Source organism: Parasteatoda tepidariorum, chromosome 11 (genome assembly GCF_982258835.1).
Source record: "Parasteatoda tepidariorum strain Cologne lab strain chromosome 11, Ptep-v5.0, whole genome shotgun sequence".
Classification (NCBI taxonomy): Eukaryota; Metazoa; Arthropoda; class Arachnida; order Araneae; family Theridiidae; genus Parasteatoda; species Parasteatoda tepidariorum.
The window spans coordinates 21,208,026-21,221,550 of NC_141765.1; the positions used below are offsets into that span (position 1 = coordinate 21,208,026).

General features: G+C 29.0%; 1 protein-coding gene across 10 annotated transcripts in view; it reads right to left on the reverse strand.

The window, feature by feature from the left end:
* Positions 1-13,293, reverse strand: part of bbx (bobby sox) — a 39,238-nt gene extending 25,945 nt beyond the window's left edge. Inside the window, exons 1-4 of one of the 10 annotated variants that reach the window (XM_016049001.4) lie at positions 13,165-13,293; positions 10,373-10,488; positions 5,196-5,417; positions 2,457-2,613 (exon numbers count right to left, since the gene is read on the reverse strand). In XM_016049001.4, coding sequence (XP_015904487.1) covers positions 2,457-2,613; positions 5,196-5,417; positions 10,373-10,375 — 382 coding nt within the window. In that variant the 5' untranslated portion in view covers positions 10,376-10,488; positions 13,165-13,293. Of the gene's footprint in view, positions 1-2,456; positions 2,614-5,013; positions 5,418-10,372; positions 10,489-12,903 lie in introns of all 10 variants that reach the window. The other 9 variants (XM_016049006.4, XM_016049005.4, XM_016049008.5 and 6 more) reach the window with 9 other exon arrangements.
* Positions 13,294-13,525: the final 232 nt, after the last annotated feature.

Below are 13,525 nucleotides of genomic sequence, written 5' to 3' on the forward strand. Positions count from 1 at the left end.
GTTCATCATGATATGACAGACCAGCACGTTAAGTTTGTAAACGACCTTTTGGGACACCCTGTATATGCCCATAAGTCGGGGGTTGCCAGAGAAGTGTGGATATATAGTATAATTAGGGATTGCTGTGATCTAGGGGGTTACTGAATGAATATCAATGCTATTCAATCACAAATTTATTGATAACACAGTATATACAACTATTATTTCAATCATCCAAGTTAAATTAAACTTGCTTAAGTTTTTAACCTCCTGTTTGTTAAAATTGCAACACCATGAAGGAATCGTCATAATTAAATGAAATTTAATACACAGTTGAGTGGTAGTGGTGGTACAAATAAATGATTAAACTTTCAAAGCAAACAAACAATAACAAGAGATCGAAATCAGTATTTTGTGTAACCACCACACTCTGCAATAAATGCTGCTACACAACGTGGCCTGGAGTCAGGCAAACTTTGAATATCTGTCTGAGGAAGAGAATTTCATACTGTTTGTATGCGTACCCAAGGTTTGTCTGTAGAAGCAACGGGACAAGCATTACGAGCGAGACGCCGACCAACAAAATCACACACATGTACAATCGGCGACATATCTGGGGAATACGTTTGGCCAAGGAAGAAGTTGTACCTGGCGCCTTTTAAGGAAGGATTGAACAGTCCTAGCAATATGAGGGTGGGCATTGTCCTGTTGAAATACAGCACCTGGCAAGGCTTGAAGGAAGGGAACAGTTTGGGGCTGTAGAACTTCACTGATGTAACGGTTGCTGTTCAGATTACCCACAATTCGTAGCAATTGAGATTGTCCATGATATGCTATGCTACCCCAGACCATAACTCCGGGTGTTCGCCCACTGTGGCGTTCGATAACGCACTCCGGAAGATGGCGTCCACCGGCATAGCGTCTGACATGAATGCGGCAATCATGGTACCACAAATTGAAGCGAGATTCATCAGAAAACACGACACACTGCCAATCAGCAAGCCAGTCCCTATGCTGGTCGGCCCATTGCAGTCGCAGGCGGCGAAGGTTTAGCGTGAGGGGGATCCTGTATAAAGGAGTCCTTGTGCGCAGTCCACGCTGCAGCAGACGTCTACGAATTGATAAAGCACACAATGAAACACCTGTTGCTGTTGACCACTGTGCTACACGTAGTCTAGAGGGAGACGTACGGTCTGTTAGCGCAACGCCGAACTGGTGTCTATCATCACGAGCTGACGTGACATTTCGGGGTCCACTCCCGCATTTCCGAGTTGTCAGACACTCGTCCATTCACTGCCTTCAAACACGCATCACTGTGCTGCTGTTACGCTGCACACGAGCGGCTACTGCACGATAAGATAATCCAGCTTAACGAAGGCCGATGATTCTCCCCCGTTTAAACTCCGTAAGTTGTTGAAATCTCGCTCTCTTTCGTCGAATAGGCATAAGTAATGACTAAGCTACATTTACCACTAGCAGATAACCACTGATAACCATACTCGCTTGGCTACAGCCGTATATTTATTCTGACCCATTCGCCGTTCAGAGGGCGCTATACGCATGCTCTACGGGGCTGAAATTCTAATCATTTGCATATCATGCTCTACTTTGCATTTCCTGAAAATTTCAGCTCACTCGCGTAAGTCCTTCATGGTGTTGCAATTTTCACAAACATGAGTTTAATATTACATAAAGATATTCAAAAAAGTTCACATTTTTGACAATTAGATATAATTGATGAATAACTGGAAATCTATATAAATCATCTTCAAAAATTAAGCGGTGATTTTAAATTATGTTTTGGAGATATTGAAAATATGGATATCCCAGAAAGGATTATCACGGTACTTTCTGTTCAAGTTAAAATTATTTACAATCATTTGCAAGATAAAGTAGTTGAATTAGTGATCATTGAAGCAAAGATGCATTTTAGTAATTCAATTGTGAGTAAATTTTGGACAAATATAAATATTACACAAAAATATTCAAACTTTGTTATACAGCACTCTCCATTTAATTGGATTCCCAAGCTCATATATGGTTGAATCTGGCTTCAGTCATGTTAATTCTATTTCAGCAAAGCAGAGGAATAAATTTAATGTGGAGTTTGTATGGGATTAAAGACTAAAGCTTACAAAATTTGAAAAATTGTGAATCTAGCCAAGCATTTATCAAGCATATCTTTCACATTAATTTATGTAAAAATTTGATTGTGTCAAATAAAAAAAAATCATTAAAGAAATAGGTATGTTTGTTTGTTTTTAAAAAATCATTTTTTATGCAAAGAAAGGTCAATAATCAAAAAAGTTTAGTGGCTGCTGCTCTAAGTATATCCATGATATTTATATGAAATACTTTCCGTAAGTGTTTTTAAATATGTGAAAAAGATTAACGGAAGAATATTCTCAGGCAAGAGAAAAAGTCTTTAAAAAGGTTACAGAGTAATGAAATTAATAACAATAACTTCAGCAACTTACCTACTAATTTTCCTATAGTTATACCACAATTTTCAGAACTTTTCTCATTCTGCTGAAATACTCTGTTTGTTGGTCGAGTTACCAAAGTTCTAGCAGGAGGAGTAGGCAATTTATACCATTTGAAATCTGGATGAGCTTTCATAAATGCTTCTTTGTACTAAGACAATAAAAAATAAACATTAGAAAAAATACTATGGTTATTTAATATAGCTATTAATAAATAGGTTGTAGGAATTAAATAGCTTAAAATGAAATTAACAAGAAATTTATTGATACCAATATAACATAAAATTGTTACGAGAGTGTAATTGAAGCAAATCCTTAAAAATTTAGAAAATGGCAAGGAAAAAAACACTTCTCATATGCATTCTACAATAAAAATAATCCTGCTTATCTAATTTACTTTTCAACCAGTATGTTCATCTTAAGAGTTTTCTAAAATTCATTAAGGTGATCATAATTGATAAGTATTTACACTCAAGCCAAGTTTCAATTTAAGGAAGCATACAATGATAATTTGTATGTTTCCACTAACTTCACAAAATCAATAAAATAAGTGAAAATGGGTTCTCATTCTCATTGAAAACATTGATTCTATGCATTTAAATAGTATAATCAGAAGACAAAATAAACCTCTTAGTAGCGGGCTAGAGTTAAAAGGAACACTCTTTACAAATGGTGGTGATCCTTTATCATGATAAGCATCCTGAACATAATACATAATGTAAAAAATTCAAACTCCAGAGAATACATTTTTAGTTATTAAATTACTGAGAATTTAAAAAAAAAAAAATTATCAAGATGAGGCAAACAACAATATGAGGTAAGATACAGAAAATAAATAAATCCTATAATTTTTAAAGACATATTTGCATAAACTGAATAAGAATGTTTCCTGCATTAATAGGAATAAATTATGAATTTTAAAACTATTTGGTCACAATAATTGAATACAAAAGTGTAGAAAAAATTTAAAATGTTAGCAATAAAGCAAGTAATATAAAATATTTAATTAAAATAATATATTATAAAATAATATATTATAAAATAATTAATTATAAAATATTTAATTATTTAAAATAAAGCAAATTATATCAATCTGATTTTAAGTGTTTGCAAATTCTGAATAGCCTAAAATGCAATTAATATACTAAATTAGACCTGCCAATGTAAAAAATGCCAGAGTCTTTTGGGGACAATGTCATAAATCAACAAACAAAATGAAAATTAATTAAAAAAATAATAAATCACGCATTTTCTAAATTAAGTTTAAAGTAATTCTTATACCCTTAAAAATTAGTAACTCAGACAGAGTAAATGATAGAGTATTTTTTAAAAACTTGAGATAAAAACTTACTTCAACTTTTTTTTGTTTGATTTTAAAACGAAATTCTCCAGAGTTTGTTGTGAGTTTGATTCTTTGTTCCAGAGTTTGTTTATTTTTTCCTGAGTCTGTTTTTTTTTTTTTTTTTTTCCACAGTCCACCCTGAGTTTATAACTATTGAGGTTCAACTTCATTGCTTTGTAATTTTGAACCCAACGCAGAAGACAAGGGAATTCCTGGATCAAACACTGGGATAAACTAGCCTTTATGGAGGACTTTTCGATGGAATTAACCCACATTTTGGTAACACGAAGAGAAAAATCTTGAAAACACCCCACAGTTAGCCTAGGGTCAAGGGGATTCTAACCCATGATCAATCCAAAATTAAGAATATTTTACGCAGGCTGAATATTCTTTCACAGGTTATCTCTGAGATAAATGATTCATACTGCCAACATTAACTTGGCCAAAAACTGCATGCATTTCTTTTCTTGCTACTATCATTAAATTATTTTCCAGCGATCATATCAAAAATATGAACAAATTCTGAAGCAGGAAAATTTTTTCTGAGCTATTTCAGCAAGAATTAAGATATTTATCTAAAAACAGAAATCATCAATGCACAATTTTTTAAAAACAATATTATACTTTTTTTTAGATTTATCAAACATTTCAAACTTTTAAAAGGTTCTAAAAAAGAATTAACGACTAACCAGACATATTATTTGAACTGCAAAATCACTTATCTGGGAGAAAGAGTTAGAGGGCTGTATAGAAAATGTGCCCCAGTCCTCTTAATTTATGAAGTTATTTACAAAAGAACCTGAAAAAATATTTGTTGGTTTGAGGTCTTGAGATAGGACACAAAAGCCTGAGAATTGGCAGGACTGCACATGTTTCAATATTTTATAAGTAATTATTTCTCAGTTTTATTTAAAAAATTTATATAATAGACTTAATGAAATCTTTGTATAGTGCACTTATTTTACTTTAAATACCACTGTATACCTACCAGCTTTCATGATTTTTACGAACAATATTTATTTATGTTATTGATCATATGCTAGATAGATATCCAAGTGGAAACACAACAGGCAAAAAAATTAATTTCCTAGCTCACTAAAATTATGAATCATGCAACAACAACACAGCTACCATCATAAACAGAATATGGCAAAAAGTAATTAGATTCAATAAATAAATTTTCAAAGAATTTTAAGTCGATTAGCTTACAAATTAGAGAGACAGGTCAGTTTCCCTTTTAGCACCATAACAGATCTTTCCTTTATCTCTAACAAGCAGAGTATTACAACAAAATTGTCACTTAAAATATATTTCAAAAGTTTCCCATAAATTAAACTATTATGAATAACTTTACCACTAGCAAAGGTAGGTCATTAACCTCGTAAAACAACCTGTTTGGCCAAAGCAGTATAGGAGGATTTTTCTGATGGATCCAAATTTGCCCACCATTCTCCCAAGATCTTGGTTATACTACGATTCTCTAAATGAGGGTATTTCTCTCGGACAATATCTCTGTGGCGTTTACAAAAGATGAAAAAAGCATTCATCGGTCTTCGTACACCAGGCAAAGTTTCTTCAATACTGAACTCTTGTTCATTTTCTGATGGATTATCCTAAAAAAAAAATAAATAACCCCATTTCAGTTAAAACAATTGCATTGACACTTAAATCCAAACAATGTATTCTTAAGTGCTCAAAAATATTATATTAATTTTAAACTTGCGCAATCTAAAAAAAGGCTGCTTGTTGAAACAAAAAAAAAATTATGTCTCAATTGCTATACACATGGCTATGAAAATTGTTTAGAACAAATCTACTTCAAAGTATTGAATTAAGTAGTTTTAATACAGTTGTAACTCAATAAAATGACCATTGTCTTTCAAAAGAAAATGGACCTAATGATCCAAGGTCCCCTAAAAGGAAAAAAATATAGTAAATATTTACTCATAATTATTCAGACTCTAGGCAGCCAACCAAACAAAAAAAATCTTTTTTCCTAGAAGCAAACATTACATAAGGCATTTCATTTCCACTTGTTTCTCTCTCATTCTGATGATTATTTCGAATTTAAGTTATTAAAATTTTGAAATGCTTTAATCATAATATCACACTGTTTGTTGATCGTTTTTCAGCAGTTATTTGTTTGTTTTTTTCGGTCGTTTCCACAATCCCACTTTTGATATTTTTAATAAATGTTGTTATGGTAAGCAAATTTACAACAGTACTAAAAATTTTACTCATTACAGTTAAGTAACTGAATTTAATCGAGCTACAAGATCTACAAAAGCAACAGTAATTAGGTAATATTAGCTGGAATAATAATAAAATGGTATCAGGGTGCTATTTATTGGACATCAGAACAGGTGTCATATAATCAAGCATCAGATAATCAGAGTTCTAGTATCTTCTGCTAATCACAACTTTGTATTTCAATCTAATAGACAACTTACTGCTGGGAGAAGAAATTATCTGAATTTCTTTTTCAACATGTAGGGTACGGGTGCACAACCTTTTTGAGTGAAGGGCCACATTAACAGCAGATTGATCTATGAAGGGCCACATGCCAAAGTATTTAGACAGATATACTGACAGCAATTTTAGGTAGTAAACGTTATATAAACACCGTTGTTCTGGGCACTAAATTCTTTTTGTCAGTTAACCTTGTAATATGTTTGCATAAAATTAAATGCTTAAAACTAAAATGTTTAAAATTAGAAACTGCAAAACTGATTACTTAGGAAAAAAACAGAATCAGAATTTTTTTTTTTAGATAAATAGAAATAATTAAAAACTATGGGAAAATTCATATTTTTTTTTTATCATTCTACATAATACAGAAGTCAATTTAAACATAAATTTTAACATTAAAAAATTTGTTTATAGAATTAAATTTAAAAATAAATTAATATTCTAGTTATTAAAATAAATGCAAGTTATTTTAATACAAGTTATTTTAATAAATTACTTTGATTTAAAGAAAATTTATAGGGTAAAAAATTATTAAAATTAAGTTTATTATAATTAAATTAAAATTATTATAATTAAAATTATTAAAATTAGTAGGGCAGTGTTTCCCAAACTTATGACTTTTGTGTACCCCTTCTAAATTTTTTGTAACGTTAAAAATGAATGAATTATTTACTATAAAAAAATTGTACAAAAGTTAAAAATCACAACTGGCTGTTGACACCACTAATTAATAACTGTTAACTCTGCAAAAATTAGCCAATAGAAAAATACGTAATCGTAAATTTTAATGGCTAGCTCTGTTTTTAAATAAAATATTTTGAAATTGTCGTTTGTTACAAGATATTTTGCATAAGAACGCGTACTCCCGCTAAACTATTCCCATACCCCTGGGGATACGCGTACCACACTTTAGGAAACACTGTAGTAGGGAATACACTTTAACTGTATAACATTTATTTGAAATTAATTATAAGAGGCAGGGACTGAGAGAGGGAAGGAAAAAAAAAAAAAAAAAAACATTAATTTTGAAGAAATTATTTTTCATAATAAATAAAAACTATTAAGATACTTGTGTTTGCAACTTTTTATGACAAAAAATTTTTTAACACGACACTATTTTCAATTAACACAAATATAATTAACAATCAATTAAAATTTACATTACTTTACAAAGCTTATCTTGATTACATTGTTTTACAGTTAAAATTTAATAAAATACAAATCATTTCCCACCATATGATCATATATGATATAAAATGGTCTAACTTGGAAGAAAATGGTTTAAAAATTTTTTTATTGGTTATCCTGCAATTTGCAAATTTTTTATATATTGTGATGAGTAAATGCCAGAACACGAATCGCAATCTGTGATTTAAAATCTCGTGAATACGAATCGTGATGGATGATTTTTTAATTTTTTTAATATTAATACGAAAAACGATGTACAATTTTTAAATCGCGTAAATACGAATCACATATATACTTTTAAATTGCTAGAAGAATCCTAATGTGTGATTTTTAAAACATGTAAATACGAATTGCGATATGTGATTTTTAATTCATGTGACAACAAAAAGAATAGGTTGGGTGAGTGTTGTTAAACTTGAACGGGTTCATGGGACTAAACAAATATACACATGTTTTGAATTATTTTTTTGCAAAAGAAATCGTGTTTAATACAAATATACACATCTCGCTTTTTTTTTTACAATCTCTTCAGAAGTTGTCGATTTGGCTAAGATGCTTTATTACTTTTTAAGTGACAAAAAAATAAATAAATAATTAAAATGGAATCGAATTTCACGAGTTGTAATATTGTGATAAAATATCAGAATATTCAAAATCACAAGTAAAAAGGCAGCAATAACAGGAACGAAAAACACAGTCGAAAAACCTCGTACATTTATGTCAAAATCGGCATAAATAGAGCACATAAATAGTAATCATTTTAATGTGCGATTCAAAACTCCCGTAACTATAGAATTAAAAATATCAGAATTTTTTTAAATCACGGGGAATAGCATAGTAATAACTAAAAAAAAATTATCAAAATCCTTTTATATTTACGATAAAATCGGTGTAAATAAAGCGCGTCAAAAAGTTATGTGCTTAAACGCGGATTCGAAATATAAAGTATCTCAATAGCATATAAAAATGATCAGGACTTTAAAAACCTTGTGGAAATGAGTAGCAATAATTGTCAAAATAGCGATTGAAAAATATTTTGATTTGTGATAAAATCGGATTAAATAAACCACGACAAAAAAATGGTTATCAAAATGAGCGATTCTTTACTCGCAATTCGTAATAATATTGTACTAAAATATTGATATTTTAAAAACCATTCATAAAATGAGTGGAAATAACTACTGAAAAAATGATCATAAGTCATTTAGATTTGTCATGAAGTTTACGCAAATAAAGCGTTTCATAACTTTCAAAAATTAGGATTTCAGAAACTACAAGAAAATAGGTAGCAATAACTACCGAAAAGTCATTGGATTTACAATGAAATAGGCATACACGAAAAGCGTCAAAAGTGATAACTAAAATTTAAAATTCGTGTATCGTAATAATTGATGTACAGTAGGAAACCGATTATCCGGAACGATCGGGACCATCGCTATTCCGGATAACTGATTTTTCCGGTTTTCTGAATCGCTACAAAAAGTAGTTTTTTTTTTTATTGTAAAACCCAACTAAAAAAAAATTATTTGGAAATAATCTTGAAAAAACGAAGTAATACACTAATAATTATTTCCAAAATGATGCTAGGGTAAACATCTTTCAAAAAAGAAAGAAAAATCCTAAAATCATATGAGGAAAAAAAAAAATTTTTTTTTAAATAGCGGGAATATTTATCGAATTTCGCTCCGGATTTTTGGTTTTCCGGTTTTCTGATTTCCGGATAACGGGTTCTGTACTGTATTAAAAATATTGGGATTTTCTAAACTATGCTAAATACATACATACAAACCCTCGAAAAAAAGCAATAGCAAAACAACTTGGATTGAGATTAGGTGGGTCAAAAACTTTATAAATTTTAAATAAATTAACATTTTAAATTTCCGATTTCTTTTTATTTTTTCAAAAAAAGAATTTTTTTTTTTCATTTTGTTCAGATTGTTGCCGCGGGCCGCACATCAAGGGTTGGCGGGGCGCATTTGTCTCGCGGGCTGCAGGTTGCGCACCCCTAATGTAGGTTTTTTTTAAGTACTTTTTTAGTGCTTTTTTTTCTTTCACATAAGACATTTAAAAGAAAAAAGAAATAAATTTTTATCTAATATTTTTTGATCAACACATGAAGAACATTTATAATGAAATATTTATATATATACACCCTGAGGTCTACAACAAAATAAAAGTTATAAAATTATTATGATCCTTTTTTCATCTTTTGTTTCAATTAGACATATTGCATTACATTTTTACTTTCTGCCAAAATCAACAAAAAAAAAATCCCCCTATTTAAATCTTCATATATTGACACATCTAACAGTACAAACACCATTTTTTCTAGTGAACAATCTTTTAAATGTTTGCCATTTCGGAATTACTTTTTGATTACCAATTTTATACTTTTGTGTTTGCCTCTATGATATTCTAGATAATATATGCCTCTTTGTATTCTAGATTAAGTTACTAATGCATTTTTTTCCTCAAAGATTATCCAAAGTTGCATTTTTCTCTAACAAGTCTACATAAAAAAAATATTAAGCGTAAATGACAACATAAGAAAAAAAGACTGTGCTCTTATGGACGGAATAAATGTTTCTTTAACAAGATTTGGCATAAGAATCAAAATTAAAATTCTAGATTAGTGGAACTCCACAAATTAGCTGAAGAGTCGTATGCCAGTCTAATTATTGATTGATACATAAATCATCTGGTAAACAGAAGAAAGTAAGGTATTCAACTTGTTTGTGCAATACATTATTTGATATTCCAAATTTTATGTTTAGCTCAATAATATAATTGCAAGAATAAACAAATACTCAGATAACCATTTCGTTAAAGAAATAAAATAATTAGTAGATCCTTAGGCTTCAAATCACAGAAAATCTGTAAGAAAAAATCAAGCTTCTTTAAAAATATTTACCATTCCATATGAAAGAAAGGAATGCTGGAATCGATGTTTGTCCCAAGTAATGAAGAACAACCTCAATCATCGATTAGAAACTGAGGCAGCCCTAATCACTTGACCCTCTGCTATAACTGCAATACATAAATATTACATATAACTACCAATTCAATATACAAAAAGTTAACTCAAAAATTGTGTAAACAATGCTCATTAACATTAGTGTGAATAATATTAACATAACAATTTCGGGAGAATTAAAAAATAACAAGAAAATTTAAAATTTGTCAGCTAAAAAGATCTAAATGACAATTTTTTTAAATCTGATACACTTAAAAAGAGTGATTACTGAATTACTGTGAATCACTTGTCCCTCTGCTATAACTTCAATACATAAATATTATCTATAGCTATCAAAATGCAAAACAGAAAGTTACTTCAAAGACTCATTAACATTAGTGCGAATAACATTTACGTAACAAATGATTTCTTAAAAATTATGAGATAACAAAAAAATATAAAATTTGTCTGCTAAAAACAATTGTTTTAAATTACATACACAGAACCCGTTATCTGGAAATCAGATTTATTTTTTAATTTATTTTTTAAATAATAGGGATATAAATAAATTTCTTAAGTGATTTTAAATTTATTTTTTAAATAAATACCTTTATTTTTAAAAAATGCACATTTAAATGTTTATTTTCTCATAATTTTCAATTTAAATTATAGAAGAAAAGCTTTCAACTTGTTTATCAATTAATCATTTTTTATTAGTTTACTTTTTAAAAAAAAAAAAAAATCGCACAGAGATTGTCTTTTAGCATGCATTTTTATTAACCACAAATTTTTCTCATATTTTGAAAATGAGAGAGAATTACTTTTTGAAACATACACATGAAAAAGTATAAGATAATTTAAAAACTGCTGACAAAATTCAATTATTACATAACATTACATATCTTGATAAATTTTTACGGTGCTAAGTAAGTGTCCTTTCAAAAGTTCTCTTTTCAGAGAGGAAGTGCCCTGTCCTTTTTTATTCCTAAGGAGAGCTCTGTACTTACTAAAACTAAAACCATATAAATATTAATTATACAAAATAAAATTTTAAAAAAATTCTCAAAGACAATTATTTAAATAATTAGAAGTTATTTAAAATATTTTAACCGAATATTATGGAAGTAACGTATTGAAAAAATAATACATTACTTCACACATGAAGCTAATAATTCGTAATTGATTCGTGATTACATAAATTATATAGAAGAGGTAATTATTAAATCGCAGTAATTTTCTTAATTAAAAATTATTAATTTAACAAAAATATACAATATTAGAGTAATATAATAAAATTTATGAGATTGATTGCAAGCTACTTATCCCATGTATTTTAATTTGCCAAGGTTAAATATAACATAATATATTTATGTTATAAAACAAATATTTCATTGTGGTATACAATACCACAGAAACAAAGTAATTTACTTCTATAGGGGTGTCAGACTCACCCTTAAGTATGTAAATATACAATTTTAAAAAAATTTAAAATAAAGCAATAGATGCATCAGCACCAGCAACATTAAAAGATCAACTTATATGTTTTTAAAATATTAATGAAATATATTTTATTCAATAAGTTTAACAATACAAATAAATTTTTCTTCATCTATTTAAAATATGTTCAGATAAACAACACAAACATTGACTCATTGCATAATATTAATACATTACTTTCACATATTTGCCAAAACAATAATGACCTTGAACTCAATATACATTCAGATAATATGTATGTCATAATTCACCAAATATTTTAAAAATATTAATTATAACCAATAGTTTAATAAAAATCATATAGAGACAAAAAGGTAATATATAATTCAAGTTGATTTCATAACTGATGACCCATATTCATTACCGCTCCCCACAGGGAAAAAGGTGACAAAAAGAAAATTTAAAATGTTGCAATGACAATAACGCATCAATTAATTTTTTGCTACATAAGAAATATTTTAAAATTAATTTTATTTCTTTCGCATCTGAAGTTAATTAAAATTGCATTATTCCATGAATAAACATACATCGTACTTACCTGAAATATGTAAACATTAATATATACCAACAAACAAATAACTATTTTAAATTCAATATCAGGAACGTTTTATAATATATAAACCACAGAAATTCAGCAATAAACTACAATCAACCGATAAAACTGACAGATTGTTATAACATCTTCAGCTGACTGGAGAAGAAAGAAAAAGAAAAAAAATAACGGTATTTTTTCATTGTGCAGATCACTACCGGGTTACAACAATAAACGCTAATTTCTTCAACATTTGTTAAAAGTTTTAAATTCAGGTCGAATTCAAAATAATTGTTTGAAATTAAAAAAAAAATATTAACAAGCATATAAAATCTTAATATCTTACACAATTACAAATGAATAATAATGAAGATATGAAACACTATAAGCGCATCTGCTATATTTATAATAAAGATTGCACAAAACTTGTAAATACGAAAAACATAAAGAAACACTATACCTCACCAATTTTGTAAAATTCAGTAATGAGTCAAAAAATATGTACTTAATAATCATTCAATGAAACTGTATTGTTGATCACAGCGGCTAACAGTAGAACAAAACTACTAAAAAGTTGAATGGAAATTGGGACAGAAATGCTTTCTAACTTTAAAATAGTTAAATACAGAAACATCATTTTCGATTACGAACGATTTCCCATTCCAAAACGAAAAACATATCAAAACAATACACTTATTAATTTTGAAAATTACTAACATACCTGTGCAGAATCCGCCATATTAAAAATTACCTATAAAAATAAAAATAAAAGAAACTAACGGCACCAGATTTGATACTTCATAAGACAACTTTCAATGATTTTAGTTCAAAAAATCGACGTGGAAGCGCTTCTATCGCTAACAATAAATACGAACAGTTTTTTTTAAAGTGGCATGCGTTACCTGGAGGCAATGTAAGGAACTTGGGAAACTGGTCGTTGTCTGTTTATATGTTAGAATGGTAAACTGCATAAACCTGCAGATGGCGCTATTGGTCAGATACAGACGAATGTTTACTTTAATAATGAAACAGATCCAGAAGTTTCTTTCTTAAGTTGCATGCGTTACCTGTAGGCAATGTAA